Raw genomic sequence first — 16,136 nt, forward strand, 5'->3', positions numbered from 1 at the left:
CTTGTTGATTTACTGCTTATATGATCTTTCCATTGATGTAAATGGGATGTTAAAGTCCCATACTATTATTGCATAATTATCAATGAGTTCTTTTATGTTTATTAACTTTTATATATTTGGATGCCCTCATGTTGGGTTCATAAACATTTATGATTGTTAGGTCTTCCTTTTGGATGTACTCCTTATTATGATATAGTGCCCTTCTTCATCTCTTATTATAGTCTGTGGTTTAAAATCTAGTTTATTGGGGCAGCCTGGGTGGCTCAGCAGTTTAGCGCCACCTTTGGCCCAGGGTGTGATCCTGGAGACCCAGGATCGAGTCCCACCTCAGGCTCCCTGCATGGACCCTGCTTCTCCCTCTGCCTATGTCTCTGCATCTCTCTCTGTCTCTGTCTCTCATGAATATAGAAATAAAATAAATAAAATAAAATCTAGTTTGTCTATTATAAGTATGGCTATTCCAGCTTTCTCCTTTTTTTAAGATTTTATTTATTTTTTCATGGGACACACACACACACTCACAGAGAGAGAGAGAGAGAGAGAGAGAGAGAGGCAGAGGGAGAAGCAGGCCCTATGCAGGGAGCACAATGTGGGACTCTCGATCCCAGGACTCCAGGATCATGCCTTGGGTGGAAGGCAGGCGCTAAACTGCTGAGCCACCCAGGGATCCCCTCCAGATTTCTCTAGATGGCCATTTGCATGACAAATGGATCTCCATCCTCTCAATTTCAGAGTCTCTCATGCTGTACCCACTGAGCTAGCCAGGCACCTTATCCTCTCACTTTCAATCTGCAGGTGTCTTTAGTTCTCATAACTCTCTTGTAGGCAACATATAGTTGGGTCTTCAGGGTTTTTTTTTATCTACTCTGACACCCTATGTCTTTTGATATTTAGAGTAATTATTTATAGTTATGAATTTAGTGCCATTTTATTACTGGTTTTCTTGTTGTTTCTGGAGAGATTTTCCCTCCTCCTTTCTAGTCTTTGTCCCTTTTGTTCTTTCCTTACCACTAAAAGTGTCCCCTAATATTCTTGAAGGGCTGGTCACCAGCTCCTTTAGTTTTGTTTTTTCTTCAGAGAAACTCTTTTTTATCTCCTTATATTTTGAATGTTAGCCTTGTTGTATAAAATATTCTTGGATGTAAATTTGTCCTATTCAGCATGTTGAACGTATCATACTACGCCCTTCTGGCTTAGCAAGATTTCATGGAGAGATCTGCTGCTAGGTTTATTGGTCTTCCCTTGTAAGTTAGGGACTTCTTTTGTATTGCTGCTTTTATTTCATTATTTTTTATATAAATTCAAGTTAGTTAACATATAGTGTATTATTAGTTTCAGAGGTAGAATTTAGTGATTCATCAGTTGCATATAATGCCCAGTGCTCATTCCATCATGTGCCCTCCTTAATATACATCACCCAGTTACCCCATCCCCCTATCCACCACCCCTACAGCAACCCTCAGTTTGTTCCCAATAGTCAAGAATCTATCATCTTTTGCCTCCCTCTCTCTGTTTTTATCTTATTTTATTGCTCCCTCTCTTCCCCTGTGTTCATCAGTTTTGTTTCTTAAACTCCACATATGAGTGAAATCTTATGGTATTTGGCTTTCTCTGACTGATCTATTTCACTTAGCATAGTTCCTTCTAGTTCCATCCACACAGTTGCAAATGGCAAGATTTCATTCTTTTTGATGGCTGAGGAATATTCATATATATATATATATAATATTCCATTATATACATTCCATTATATATATTGGAATATTCCATTATTTCTCCTTTTTAGTTATAAAAAGCTAGTATACAACCTAACCTTACAACTTTATATATAAATATATATATATATTAAATATAATATATTTAATTTAATAATATATTATATATTTTATATATATGAAATCACTTCTTTATATATATAAAATATATAGAAAATCACTTCTTTATTCATTTATCAGTCAGTAGACATCTGGGCTCCTTCCATATTTTAGCTATGGTGGACATTCCTACTATAAACATTGGGGTGAATGTGTGCCTTCACATCACTATTTTTGTATACTTTGGAGAAATGCCTAGTAGTGCAATTGCAAGTTTTCCCAACACTATTTGTTGAGGAGACACTTTCGTTTTTCCATGGGATATTCTTTCCTCCTTTGTTGAAGTTTAGTTAACCATAGAGTTGTGGGTCCATTTCTGTGTTTTCTATTCTGTTCCTTGATCTTTGTGTCTGTTTTTGTGCCAATATCATAATTTCTTGATGACTATAGCTTTGTAATATAACTTGAAGTCCAGAGTTGTGATACATACACCTTTGGTTTTCATTTTCAACATTCCTTTGGCTATTCACGTTCTTTACTTCTTCCATACAAATTTAAGAATTACTTGTTCCAGCTCTGAGAAAAATGCTAGTGTTATTTTGACAGGAATTGCATTAAATGTATAGTATGCTTTTTGTAGTATAGACATTTTAATATTTGGTCTTCCAATCCATGAGCATGGAATAGTTTCCATTTCTTTGTGTCTTCCCTAATTTCTTTCATAAGTATTCTATAGTTTTCAGAGTACAGGTTTTTTACCTCCTTGGTTAGGTTTATTACTAGGTATCTTATGGTTTTGGGTGCAATTGTAAATGGGATTGACTTTTTGATTTCTCTTTTTGCTTTATTTTTGTTGTATAGAAACACAAGTGACTTGTAGGCATTGACTGTACATCTGTGACTCTGCTCAATTTTTGTATCATTTCTAGGATTTTTGGTGGAGTTTTTCAAGTATTCAACATAGAGTATCATGTGGTCTGAAAGAGTGAACATTTGACATCTTTGCTGATTTGGATGCCTTTTATTTCTTTTTGTTGTCTGATTGCTGAGGTTAGGATTTCTTGCAATATGTTTATCAGTAATGGTGAGGATGGACATCAATTTTGTGATTCTTACCTTAGGGGAAAAGCTCTCAGTTTTTCACCAATGAGGATGATTTTAGCTATGGGTCTTTTGTATATATCTTTATAATGTTGATGTATATTCCCTCTATTTTTACTTTGTTGAGGGTTATATTTTTTTTAATCAAGAAATTATGTTGTATTTTGTCAAATGCTTTTCCAGCATCTTTAGAATCATATGATTTTTATACTTTCTTTTATTAATGTGGTGTATTATGTTGATTAATTTGCAGATATTGAACCATCCCTGCAGGCCAGGAATATATCCCACTTGGTTGTGGTGAATAATTATTTTTTGTACTGTTGAATCGAATTACCTAGTATCTTGTTGAGAATTTTTCATCTATGTTCATCAGGGATATCGGTCTGTAATTCTTCTTTTTGGTGGAGCCTTCATCTGGTTTTGGGATCAATGTAATGCTGGCCTTATGGAATAAGTTAGGAAATATTACTTCCATTTTAATTTTTTTGAAAAGTTTTACAAGAATAGGCATTGATTCTTCTTTAAATGTTTGACAGAATTCCACTGGGAAACCATTCATCTCTAGACTTTATTGGAAGATTTTTGGATACTGATTCAATTTCTTTGCTGGTTATGGGTCTGTTCAGATTTTTCTATTTCTTCTTCATTCACTTTGGTAGTTTCTGTGTTTCTAGGAAGTTATTCATTTCTTTCATATTGTCTGACTTGTTGGCATATAATTGCTTATAATATTCTCTTATAATTGTATTTTTGTGGTATTGATTGTGATCTCTTTTATTTCAATCATGATTTTATTTGGCTCCATTTTCTTCTTTTTGATACATCTAGTTGGGGTTTATCAATTGTTAATTCTTTCTAAGAACCAGCTCCTAGTTTTGTTGATCCATTCTACTCTTGTTGTTTTTTTAATTTCTGTATCACTGATTTCTGTTCTGATCTTTATTATTTTCCTTCTCCTGCTGGATCTAGGCTTCATTTGCTGTTCTTTTTCCAAATACTTTAGGTGTAGGGTTAGGTTGTATACTTGTGACTTTTCTTACTACTTGAGGAAGCAGTGAATTTCTATATACTTCCTTTTTAGGACTGCCTTGGCTGCATCATGAAAGTTTTGAACTGTTGTGTTTTTCTTTTTATTTAATTCTATGTATTTTTAAATTCTTTTTAATTCCTTGGTTGACATATTTATTTTTATTTGGATGTTCTTTAACCTCCATGTATCTGTGGTCCTTCCAAGTTTCTTTTATTAGTTTCAGGGTAGAATTTAGTGATTAATCGGTTGCATATAATACCCAGTGCTCATTACATCAAGTTCCCTCCTTAATGCCCATCATCCAGTTGTCCCTTCCTTGGAATCCACCAAATTTTTTCTTGTGGTTGACCCTGAGTTTCATACATTGTGATATGAAAATATGCATGGTATGATCTCAAACTTTTCGTACTGTTTGAGTCTTGATTTGTGACACAATATGTGGTCTATTCTGGAGAATGTCCCATGTGCTCTCAAAAAGGAATTGAATTCTGCTGCTCTAGGATGAAACACTCTGAATATATTGGTTAAGTCCATCTGATCCAGTATGTCATTTAAAACCCTTGTTTCCTTGTTGGTCTTCTGCTTAGATGATCAGTCCATTGGTTTGAGTGGGGTGTTAAAGTCTCCTACTATTATTGTGTTATTAGCCATGAGTTTCTTTAAGTTTGTTATTATTTTTTAATATATTCGGCTGCTCCCATGTTAAGGCATAAATATTTACAATTGTCCAATCTTCTTGTTGGGTAGGCTCCTTTTTAGGATATAGTGTCCTGATCTCTTCTTACAGTCTTTGGTTTAAAATCTCATTTGTTTAATATAAGTATGGCTACCCTAGTTTTCTTTTAATAACCATTATGATCAGTGGTTCTCCACCTGCTCACTTTCAATTTGGAGGAGTCTTATAGTTTATAATAAGTTTCTTGTAAGCAGTGTCAATGGGTCTTGTTTTTTAATCCACCTGATACCCTATGCCTTTTGATTGGAGAATTTAGTCCATTTATATTCAGAGTAATTATTGAAAGATATGAATTTAATGCCATTTTATTACTTGTAAAGTAGATGCTTCTATAGATTGTCTCTGTTCCTTTCTAGTATTTGTTCCTTTTGGTCTCTTTCTGCTGAAAAGGTGCCATGTAATATTTCTTGCAGGGCTACTTTAGTGTTCATGAATTCCTTTAGTTTTTATTTGTTTTGGAAAATCATTACCTCTCCTTCTATTCTGAATGATAGCTTTGCTTGATAGAGTATTCTTGGTTGCATATTTTTCCCATTTAGCATGTTGAATATATCATGCCAGTATTTGTGGCCTGTCAGGTCTCTGTGGACAGGTCTGCTGCTAGCCCTATGTCTACCCTTGTAGTTAAAGACTTCTCATCTTGAGCTTCATTCAGAATTTTCTCTTTATCTTTGTATTTTTCAAGTTACACTATGATATATCATGGAGTTGACCTGTTTTTGTTAATTTTGAGGGAAGCTCTCTGCCTCTTGAACATGAATGCCTGTTTCCTTCTGCAGATGAGGGTTGTTCTTAGCTATAATTTGTTCAAATAAACTTTCTGCTCCTTTTTCCCCATTCTTCTTCTTCTGGGATTCCCGTAATATGGATATTTTTCCTTTGTGGTATCACTGATTTTCCTGTCTACCTTAGTGATCTAACAGTTTTCTTTCCCTCTTATTTTTAGCTTCCTTATTTTCCATGATTTTATCTTCTATATCACTGAATCACTCTTCTGCCTCATTCATCCCTCTTTTTATGGCCTCCGCTTGGAGGCGTAAAATTTAATGCATGCTGGTTATAGCATTTTTAATTTCAACCTGACTAGATTTCAGTCCTTTTATCTCTATGATAAGGGAATCTCTCGTGTCTTCTATGCTTTTTTCAAGCCCAGCTATTATAATTGTGTTAAATTCTACTTCAGACATCTTACTTATATCTATCTGTATTGAAATCTTATTTATATCTGTAATTACTAGCTATGAGTATTTTCTCTTATTCTTTTTGGTGGGGGGTCAGTGAATTTCTCCATCTCATCATTTTGACCAGAAAGGGAAAGAGAGAAAAATAAAAAAACAACTACAATAACAACAACAAGCACACACACACACACACACACACACACACTCACACACACACACAAAAACGAGATCCTGGGTGCATTTTGGTCTGCTTGTTAATTCAACCAGATCCCAAGATGAAAGAAAGAAAGAAAGAAAGAAAGAAAGAAAGAAAGAAAGAAATATACATATATGTATAAAATAAAATAAGTTTCAATGAAAAGAAACACAAAATAAAAAATGAATATAACATATATTTAAAAATAATTTTTAAAAAGAATTGAAAAAATAAGAAAATAAATGAAAAAATAAAAATAAATGTACAAAGAAGGCTAGATATTATTTTCTCCTAGAGCTGATGCTTTGCATTACTCTATGATCAGTAAACTTGGTGTGAGCAAATTGTTTGTGCTGGTCTTCTGGGTGAGGGATCTGTTGAACTGATTCTCCTATGGACTTGCCCTAGTGGATATGTGCCTCCAGTGGTCACTTTTCTACTTTTATACTTGAGTATTTACTCTCAGACCTCTGATTTCTCAGGAGTTCAGAATGACTTGATATCCTTATTCAAGAGATGAGACAAAATTAGGGTCCCCCTATTTTTCTGGCATCTTAACTCCTCCCTGTCTTGCTGCTTTTAGATTTTGTTTTTCTTTATCATCTTCTTTTGAAAACTTTACAAAATGTCTTGGTGTTGGCTTCCTTTTTTTAAATCTTGATAGGCATTCTCTGTGCATGATGGATTTGTATGTCTGTTTCTGTCCCCAGATTAGACAAGTTTTTAGCTATAATTTCTTCAAATAAAACTCCTGCCCCCTTTTCTCTCTCTTGTTCTTCTGGGATTTGTATGAATGAATGTTATTTTGTTTAATGGAGTCACTGTGTTACCTAAGTCTACTCTCATGTTCCAAAATTTTTCTTTCTCTCTTTTGTTCAGCTTCATTATTTTCTACAATTCTATTTTCTGTATCATTTATCTGTTCATCTACTTCATCTATCCTTGTGGTCAATAATCCAGTTAGTTTCAAATCTCAGTTATTGCATTTTTCATCTCTGCCTGAATATTTTTTAGCTCCTTTATCTCTGTGGTAATGGTCTCCCTGACATCTTCCATGTTTTTTTCAAGCCCAGCTAGCATCCTTATGACTTTTGCTTTAAATCCTGAATCAGGGATATTACTTATATTTGATTCTGTTAGATCCCTGGTTGTGACCTTTTCTTGTTTCTTCTTTTGGAATGAATTGCTCTGTTTTGGTATTTTGTCTAGGTCTCTATCTTCTTCTCTGTGTTAGGAAAGCCTGTTAGGTTTCCTTCTTCTGACAGTAACGTCTTTATGAAGAAGTTGTATAGTATCCAGGGCCTGGCACTTCCAGAATTTCTCTTGTGTGTGCTACGTGCACTCTACTGCTATTGTTTTGGCAGCTCTATCCCCAGGTCAGTAGTCTCTTCTTGTTTGCAGTGGGCAGTGTTTGGACCTTGGCCACAGTGTGGTGAGTTTTACCTGGATATGCTCTGGTTTGTTTGTTAAGATAATTGATACTAATTCCATTAGACATGAAGCTTTGTAGAAGTCTCTGGTCAGTAGACATGGTTCATAAAGGGGTTTCTGCTGGTCTTCTGGGGAAGGGGCCTGCTGTGATGATCCTTAGGCATATTCCCCTGAGGAAAATAGTACTAGCAGATTGCAGGGTGCCGCACCTGGTGTAAGTAGGTTAGGCATCGAGTGTTGGGGTTGTGCTATTTACTAAGATTCGTTTATGCTGAGGGACAGAAGACGGAAATGGTTCCATTTTGCTCCTCTGTAATTGGGTACATCTAAAACTCCAGTCTTTTATCCCCACTAGTTGCAAAAAATCACAAAAATCAGCCCTCCTCATTTTCCCAGCCAATGGCTTTGGGGAAGTCTTCTCCTTCTGTGTCTCCCTGTGCACACCACTCTCTCTTACCTTTCTCTATATCCATGGCTCCCATCCCTCCATAGCACCTCCCATCCCTATATTTCTTCCCCAAACAATGTGTCCACACATCCTGACTTTCTTTTTTTTATTTTATTTTCTTTATTTTATTTTATTTATTTTATTTTATTTATTATTTTTTTATTGGTGTTCAATTTACCAACATACAGAATAACCCCCAGTGCCCATCACAAAATCACTCCCAACCCCCGCCCTCCTCCACTTCTACCACCACTAGTTTGTTTCCCAGAGTTAGCAGTCTTTACGTTCTGTCTCCCTTTTTGATATTTCCCACACATTTCTTCTCCCTTCCCTTATATTCCCTTTCACTATTATTTATATTCCCCACATGAATGAGAACATATAATGTTTGTCCTTCTCCGACTGACTTACTTCACTCAGCATAAAACCCTCCAGTTCCATCCATGTTGAAGAAATTGATGGGTATTTGACATTTCTAATAGCTGAGTAATATTCCATTGTATACATAAACCACATCTTCTTTATCCACTCATCTTTCGAGGGGCACCGAGACTCCTTCCACACTTGGGCTATTGTGGCCATTGCTGCTATAAACATCGGGGTGCAGAACTCCCGGAGTTTCATTGCATCTTTATCTTTGGGGTAAATCCCCAACAGTGCAATTGCTGGGTCGTAGGGCAGGTCTATTTTTAACTCTTTGAGGAACCTCCACACAGTTTTCCAGAGTGGCTGCACCAGGTCACATTCCCACCAACAGTGTAACAGGGTATCCTTATCTCCGCATCCTCTCCAACATTTGTGGTTTCCTGCCTTGTTAATTTGCCCCATTCTCACTGGTGTGAGGTGGTATCTCATTGTGGTTTGGATTTGTATTTCCCTGACGGCAAATGATGCAGAGCATTTTCTCATGTGCATGTTGGCCATGTCTATGTCTTCCTCTGTGAGATTTCTCTTCATGTCTTTTGCCCATTTCATGATTGGATTCTTTGTTTCTTTGGTGTTGAGTTTAAGAAGTTCTTTATAGATCTTGGAAACTAGCCCTTTATCTGATATGTCATTTGCAAATATCTTCTCCCATTCTGTAAGTTGTCTTTCAGTTTTGTTGACTGTATCCTTTGCTGTGCAAAAGCTTCTTATCTTGATGAAGACCCAATAGTTCATTTTTGCTTTTGTTTCTTTTGCCTTTGTGGATGTATCTTGCAAGAAGTTAATGTGGCCGAATTCAAAAAGGGTGTTGCCTGTGTTCTTCTCTAGGATTTTGATGGAATCTTGTCTCACATTTAGATCTTTCATGCATTTTGAGTTTATCTTTGTGTATTGTGAAAGAGAGTGGTCTAGTTTCATTTTTCTGCATGTGGATGTCCAATTTTCCCAGCACCATTTATTGAAGAGACTGTCTTTCTTCCAATGGATAGTCTTTCCTCTTTTATCGAATATTAGTTGACCATAAAGTTCAGGGTCCACTTCTGGGTTCTCTATTCTGTTCCATTCATCTATGTGTCTGTTTTTGTGCCAGAACCACACTGTCTTGATGACCACAGCTTTGTAGTACAACCTGAAATCTGGCATTGTGATGCCCCCAGATATGGTTTTCTTTTTTAAAATTCCCCTGGCTATTCGGGGTCGTTTCGGATTCCACACAAATCTTAAAATAATTTGTTTCAACTCTCTGAAGAAAGTCCATGGTATTTTGATAGGGATTGCATTAAACGTGTATATTGCCCTGGGTAACATTGACATTTTCACAATATTAATTCTGCCAATCCATGAGCATGGAATATTTTTCCATCTCTTTGTGTCTTCCTCAATTTCTTTCAGAAGTGTTCTATACTTTTCAGGGTATAGATCCTTTACATCTTTGGTTAGGTTTATTCCTAGGTATCTTATGCTTTTGGGTGCAATTGTAAGGGATTGACTCCTTAATTTCTCTTTCTTCAGTCTCATTGTTAGTGTATAGAAATGCCACTGATTTCTGGGCATTGATATTGTATCGTGCCATGCTGCCGAATTGCTGTATGAGTTCTAGCAATCTTGGAGTGGTGGCTTTTGGGTTTTCTAAGTAGAGTATCATGTCATTGGCAAAGGGGGAGAGTTTGACTTCTTCTTTGCCAATTTGAATGCCTTTAATGTCTTTTTGTTGTCTGATTGCTGAGGCTAGGACTTCCAGTACTATGTTGAATAGCAGTGGTGAGAGTGGACATCCCTGTCTTGTTCCTGATCTTAGGAGAAAGGCTCCCAGTGCTTCCCCATTGAGAATGATATTTGCTGTGTGCACTTCGTAGATGGCTTTTAAGATGTTGAGGAATGTTCCCTCTATCCCTACACTCTGAAGAGTTTTGATCAGGAATGGATGCTGTATTTTGTCAAATGCTTTCTCTGCATCTAATGAGAGGATCATATTGTTCTTGGTTTTTCTCTTGCTGATATGATGAATCACATTGATTGTTTTACGGGTGTTGAACCAGCCTTGTGTCCCGGGGATAAATCCTACTTGGTCACGGTGAATAATTTTCTTGATGTACTGCTGGATCCTATTGGCCAGTATCTTGTTGAGAATTTTTGCATCCATGTTCATCAGGGATATTGGTCTGTAATTCTCCTTTTTGGTGGGGTCTTTGTCTGGTTTTGGAATTAAGGTGATGCTGGCCTCATAGAACGAATTTGGAAGTACTCCATCTCTTTCTATCTTTCCAAACAGCTTTAGGAGAATAGGTATGGTTTCTTCTTTAAACGTTTGATAAAATTCCCCTGGGAAGCAATCTGACCCTGGACTCTTGTGTCTTGGGAGGTTTTTGATGACTGCTTCAATTTCCTCCCTGGTTATTGGCCTGTTCAGGTTTTCTCTTTCTTCCTGTTCCAGTTTTGGCAGTTTGTTGTTTTCCAGGAATGCGTCCATTTCTTCTAGATTGCCTAATTTATTAGCATATAGCTGTTCATAATATGTTTTTAAAATCGTTTGTACTTCCTTGGTGTTGGTAGTGATCTCTCCTTTCTCATTCATGATTTTATTAATTTGAGTCTTCTCTCTCTTCTTTTTAATAAGGCTGGCTAATGGTTTATCTATCTTATTAATTCTTTCAAAGAACCAACTCCTGGTTCTGTTGATCTGTTCCACAGTTCTTCTGGTCTCGATTTCGTTGAGTTCTGCTCGAATCTTTATTAACTCTCTTCTTCTCCTGGGTGTAGGATCTATTTGCTGTTTTTTCTCTAGCTCCTTTATGTGTAAGGTTAGCTTTGTATTTGAGTTCTTTCCAGTTTTTGGATGGATGCTTGTATTGCGATGTATTTCCCCCTTAGGACTGCTTTTGCTGCATCCCAAAGATTTTGACTGGTTGTATCTTCATTCTCATTAGTTTCCATGAATCTTTTTAATTCTTCCTTAATTTCCTGGTTGACCCTTTTATCTTTTAGCAGGATGGTCCTTAACCTCCATGTGTTTGAGGTCCTTCCAAACTTCTTGTTGTGATTTAGTTCTCATTTCAAGGCATTATGGTCTGAGAATATGCAGGGGATGATCCCAATCTTTTGGTACCAGTTCAGGCCCGATTTTTGACCCAGTATGTGGTCTATTCTGGAGAAAGTTCCATGTGCACTTGAGAAGAATGTGTATTCAGTTGAGTTTGGATGTAAAGTTCTGTAGATATCTGTGAAATCCATCTGGTCCAGTGTATCATTTAAAGCTCTCATTTCTTTGGAGATGTTGTGCTTAGAAGACCTATCGAGTATAGAAAGAGCTAGATTGAAGTCACCAAGTATAAGTGTATTATTATCTAAGTATTACTTCACTTTGGTTAATAATTGATTTATATATTTGGCAGCTCCCACATTCGGGGCATATATATTGAGGATTGTTATGTCCTCTTGTTGGATAGATCCTTTAAGTATGATATAGTGTCCCTCTTCATCTCTCACTACAGTCTTCGGGGTAAATTTTAGTTTTTCTCATATAAGGATGGCTACCCCTGCTTTCTTTTGAGGACCATTCGAATGGTAAATGGTTCTCCAACCTTTTATTTTCAGGCTGTAGGTGTCCTTCTGTCTAAAATGAGTCTCTTGTAGACAGCAAATAGATGGGTCCTGCTTTTTTATCCAGTCTGAAACCCTGCACCTTTTGATGGGGTCATTAAGCCCGTTCACATTCAGAGTTACTATTGAGAGATATGAGTTTAGTGTCATCATGATATCTATTCAGTCCTTGTTTTTGTGGATTGTTGCACTGAACTTCTTCTTAAAAGGGAATTTTTAGAGTCCCCCTTAAAATTTCTTGCAGAGCTGGTTTGGAGGTCACATATTCTTTCAGTTCCTGCCTGTCTTGGAAGCTCTTTATCTCTCCTTCCATTTTGAATGAGAGCCTTGCTGGATAAAGTATTCTTGGTTGCATGTTCTTCTCATTTAGGACCCTGAATAAATCCTGCCAGCCCTTTCTGGCCTGCCAGGTCTCTGTGGAGAGGTCTGCTGTTACCCTAATACTCCTCCCCATAAAAGTCAGGGATTTCTTGTCTCTTGCTGCTTTAAGGATCTTCTCTTTATCTTTGGAATTTGCAAGCTTCACTATTAAATGTCGAGGTGTTGAACGGTTTTTATTGATTTTAGGGGGGGGGGTCTCTCTATTTCCTGGATCTGAATGCCTGTTTCCCTTCCCAGATTAGGAAAGTTTTCAGCTAGAATTTGTTCAAATACATATTCTGGCCGTCTGTCCCTTTTAGTGCCCTCGGGAACACCAATTAAACGTAAGTTTTTCTTCCTCAGGCTGTCGTTTATTTCCCTTAATCTATCTTCATGGTCTTTTAATTGTTTGTCTCTTTTCTCCTCAGTTTCTGTCTTTGCTATCAACTTGTCTTCTATGTCACTCACTCGTTCTTCCACCTCGTTAACCTCTGTCGTTAGGACTTCTAGTTTGGATTGCATCTCATTCAATTGATTTTTAATTTCTGCCTGATTAGCTCTAAATTCTGCAGTCATGAAGTCTCTCGAGTCCTTTATGCTTTTTTCTAGAGCCACCAGGAGCTATATCATAGTGCTTCTGAATTGGCTTTCTGACATTGAATTGTAATCCAGATTTTGTAACTCTGTGGGAGAGAGGACTGTTTCTGATTCTTTCTTTTGAGGTGAGGTTTTCCTTCTAGTCATTTTGCTCAGTGCAGAGTGGCCAAAAGCAAGTTGTATTGGGAAAAGGACAAAAAGAGAGGAGAGAAAGAAGGAAAGAAAAGAGAAAGAGGAAAAAAAAGGAAGAAAAAAACGAAAAAGTAGAAGAAAAAGCAAAAGAAAAAAAAGAAAGGAAAAAAAGGGGGTGAGGGAAGGAAACAAATCAAAAAGCAAAACAAAACAAAACAAAACAAAACAACAACAAAAAAAAAAAAGAAAGAAAAAAAGAACCATGGGCGAGTATCTTCTGATTCTTTGTACTTTAAGTTCCTTGGCTTCCTCTGGAAATTGTCCGTCTAGCTGGTCTTCTGGGGGAGGGGCCTGTTGTGCTGATTTTCAGGTGTTAGCACTTGGGGGAGCTGCTCTGTCCCCTGCTTGGTGCAGGGCTCAGTGGGGGTTTTTTACCCCGTGAGGCCCCAGGAGCAACAGCCCCAGTGGCGGGGCCAGCTCTGGAAACCTGGATTCAGCTCCGGCAGGAACTCCAGAGCTCTCTGTCTGCAGGGCCTGGAGGCTCCGGGGTGGGGCTGCTGATCTGCTCAGCTCGGGGTAGGAGCGTCCTTGCTGTCCTGGGCCCTCCCGGCCTCTGCCTGTCCCAGGGGGAGGCCGGATCCTGGGCTGTGTCCCGGCGCCCTGTGCTCCGGGGCCTGCGCTGTTGGATTCACGCTCCCGGCTCCGCGGAGCCACCCCCCAAACCCCTCAGAGCTGCTCCTGGAACCGCGCTGCCCCCTCTGCACAGACCCTCTTCCTCTGCCGGAGCCCCTCCGAGCTGCTCCCGCCCCGCAGCCCCCTCCGCGGAGCCCCCCCGAGCCCCTCTGAGCTGCTCCGGGTCCCGCTGTGCGTGCTGCAGCCCTTAGGAAGCTCGGCGCACTCTCCTGGGCGCGCAGTTGCTCTGTTACTGTCCCAGGGAACCCGAGGGCATCCCCGCCCTCCTGGGGTCCTGCTCCAACTCCCCGCGAGCCCCTTTTCACCCGGGAAGGTTAGTGCAGCTCCTGCTTCTCCGGGACGGGGCTCTCCTGTCCTGGGGACACTCCCCCGGCCTCAGCCCGGCTCCTCGTGGGGCCCCTCCCCCTTGGATGCCTTTTGTTTCTTTATTTCTTTTTTCCCGTCTTCTTAACCTTGATAGAAGCGCGAACTCTTCTCACTGTAGCATTCTAGGTGTTCTCTCTTTAATTCTCAGGCCGAATTCATAGATTTTCAGGATAATTTGAAGGTTTTCTAGGTAATTTGGTGGAGACAGGTGATTTGGAGACCCTACTCTTCCGCCATCTTGCCCCTACTCCTCACATCTGACTTTCTTGATTTGGACTCTTCTCTGCTTCTATTTGTGCAATTTATTTTATAACTCCTCATGCAGATTTCTTGGGTGTTCAGAATTATTTGTTAGTTTTCTAGGTTGAGGGACAAGGAAAATCTAAGATCTTCCTTGTACACTGCCATCTTACCTCTCCCCCTACAGTCTACTTGATAAAATGCTTTTCAAGTAATTGTTTTCAAAGAAAACCTAAATCTCACTATTATAGAAATGAAATATTATTTCCTCAAGGACTGCATTTTGTTTACTCATTGAGAATCGCTGATAAAGAATATGTCACTTTTCTGTGTTTATTGTTTCCCATATCTGTAATAAAAATTCTGTATATATTTTCCTGAATTTATAATTCCAAATATTTATTTGTACATGTTTCTGTGGAAATATTTTAGTTACTTCTATTTCCTAGAATGTTTTCCCTATGTTATGATATTTAGGAGGTGTTTTTCACAGGAAAATTAATTTCTTGTAAATGAAGTATCATTCTTTTTATAAAATAGGCATAATTGTGTCTAAATACTTAAGAAAACTAGTTCCAAAATTTCAAATATAATCTTTTTTAATTTTCTCTATACATATAGCCACAAACTCCTGAAAAATTACTTGAGGAAATGAAAGAAGAAAAAAATGAAGATGTTGAAGAAGAGGGAATAGAAATGAAGGAAGCAGTGGCAACAGCTTTTTCATCTTCTGAGGGAAAAGATCAGGAAGGATATGTAGAAGACCAAAAAAAGAGAACAGAGAATAGAGAAGATGAGAAAGAGAACAACGATAAAAAAGGAAAAGGAGATAGAAAAAAGGATGAAGATGGAAAAGGAAAAGGAGATAGAAAAGAAGAAGAGAAAAAAGAGAAAGGAGATGAAAAAAAGGTTGAAGAGGGAAAGGGGAAAGGAGCAAATAGCAAAGAGGAAGAAGAAAAAGAAAAAAAGAAAGGAGATGAAAAAGAGGGTGAAGATGGAAAAGGGAAAGGAGAAGATGTCAAAGAATTTGAAAATGAAAAAGACACAGGAGAAAAAAAACAGGGAGATGATAGAAAAGAGAATGAAGATGGAAGAGTGGATAAAGATGGAAAAGAGGAGAAACGTGGAAATAAAGAAGAGGTTGGAAATAAGAAAGGTGGAAAAGAGAAAGAGGAAGATGGAGCAGAAGAAAATGGAAATGGAGATGGGAAAGATGGAAGAAATGGAAAGGAAAACAAGAAAGCTGAAGTGGGAAAAGAAGTAGCTGAAAAAGAAGAGGTCAAAAAAGATGAAAAAGAAGAATCCCAGAGTACTGTTTAAAGCTGCCCTATATAGTTTCATAATTTGGTAATATATGCCTCCATGTTGTAATGTTAATAGAGATGAATATTTTTATCAAATATTTTATAAACACAGCTTTTCTTTAACATCAGTTTAATTTCAGGGATCCCTGGGTGGCGCAGCGGTTTGGCACCTGCCTTTGGCCCAGGGCGCGATCCTGGAGACGCGGGATCGAATCCCACGTCAGGCTCCCGGTGCATGGAGCCTGCTTCTCCCTCTGCCTATGTCTCTGCCTCTCTCTCTCTCTCTCTGTGACTATCATAAATAAATAAAATCTTAAAAAAAATCAGTTTAATTTCAGAACACCTTCATACTGATTATTAGTCACAAAGTAGCTAACATGAAACCTTTATACATTTTGTGATCATAATAGTGAAATATACAAAAAATATGTTTTCACTCTGTCAATTTCCTTTTGTGTAATTTATGTTAAATCTTTGA

General features: G+C 37.9%; 1 protein-coding gene across 4 annotated transcripts in view; it reads left to right on the forward strand.

Moving 5' to 3' along the window:
- Positions 1–15,792, forward strand: part of HMGN5 (high mobility group nucleosome binding domain 5) — a 29,967-nt gene extending 14,175 nt beyond the window's left edge. For all 4 annotated transcript variants that reach the window (XM_077887897.1, XM_077887894.1, XM_077887895.1 and 1 more), the window contains one exon: positions 14,976–15,792. In XM_077887897.1, coding sequence (XP_077744023.1) covers positions 14,976–15,674 — 699 coding nt within the window. In that variant the 3' untranslated portion in view covers positions 15,675–15,792. The remainder of the gene's footprint in view (positions 1–14,975) is intronic.
- Positions 15,793–16,136: the final 344 nt, after the last annotated feature.

This window comes from Canis aureus, chromosome X (genome assembly GCF_053574225.1).
Source record: "Canis aureus isolate CA01 chromosome X, VMU_Caureus_v.1.0, whole genome shotgun sequence".
Classification (NCBI taxonomy): Eukaryota; Metazoa; Chordata; class Mammalia; order Carnivora; family Canidae; genus Canis; species Canis aureus.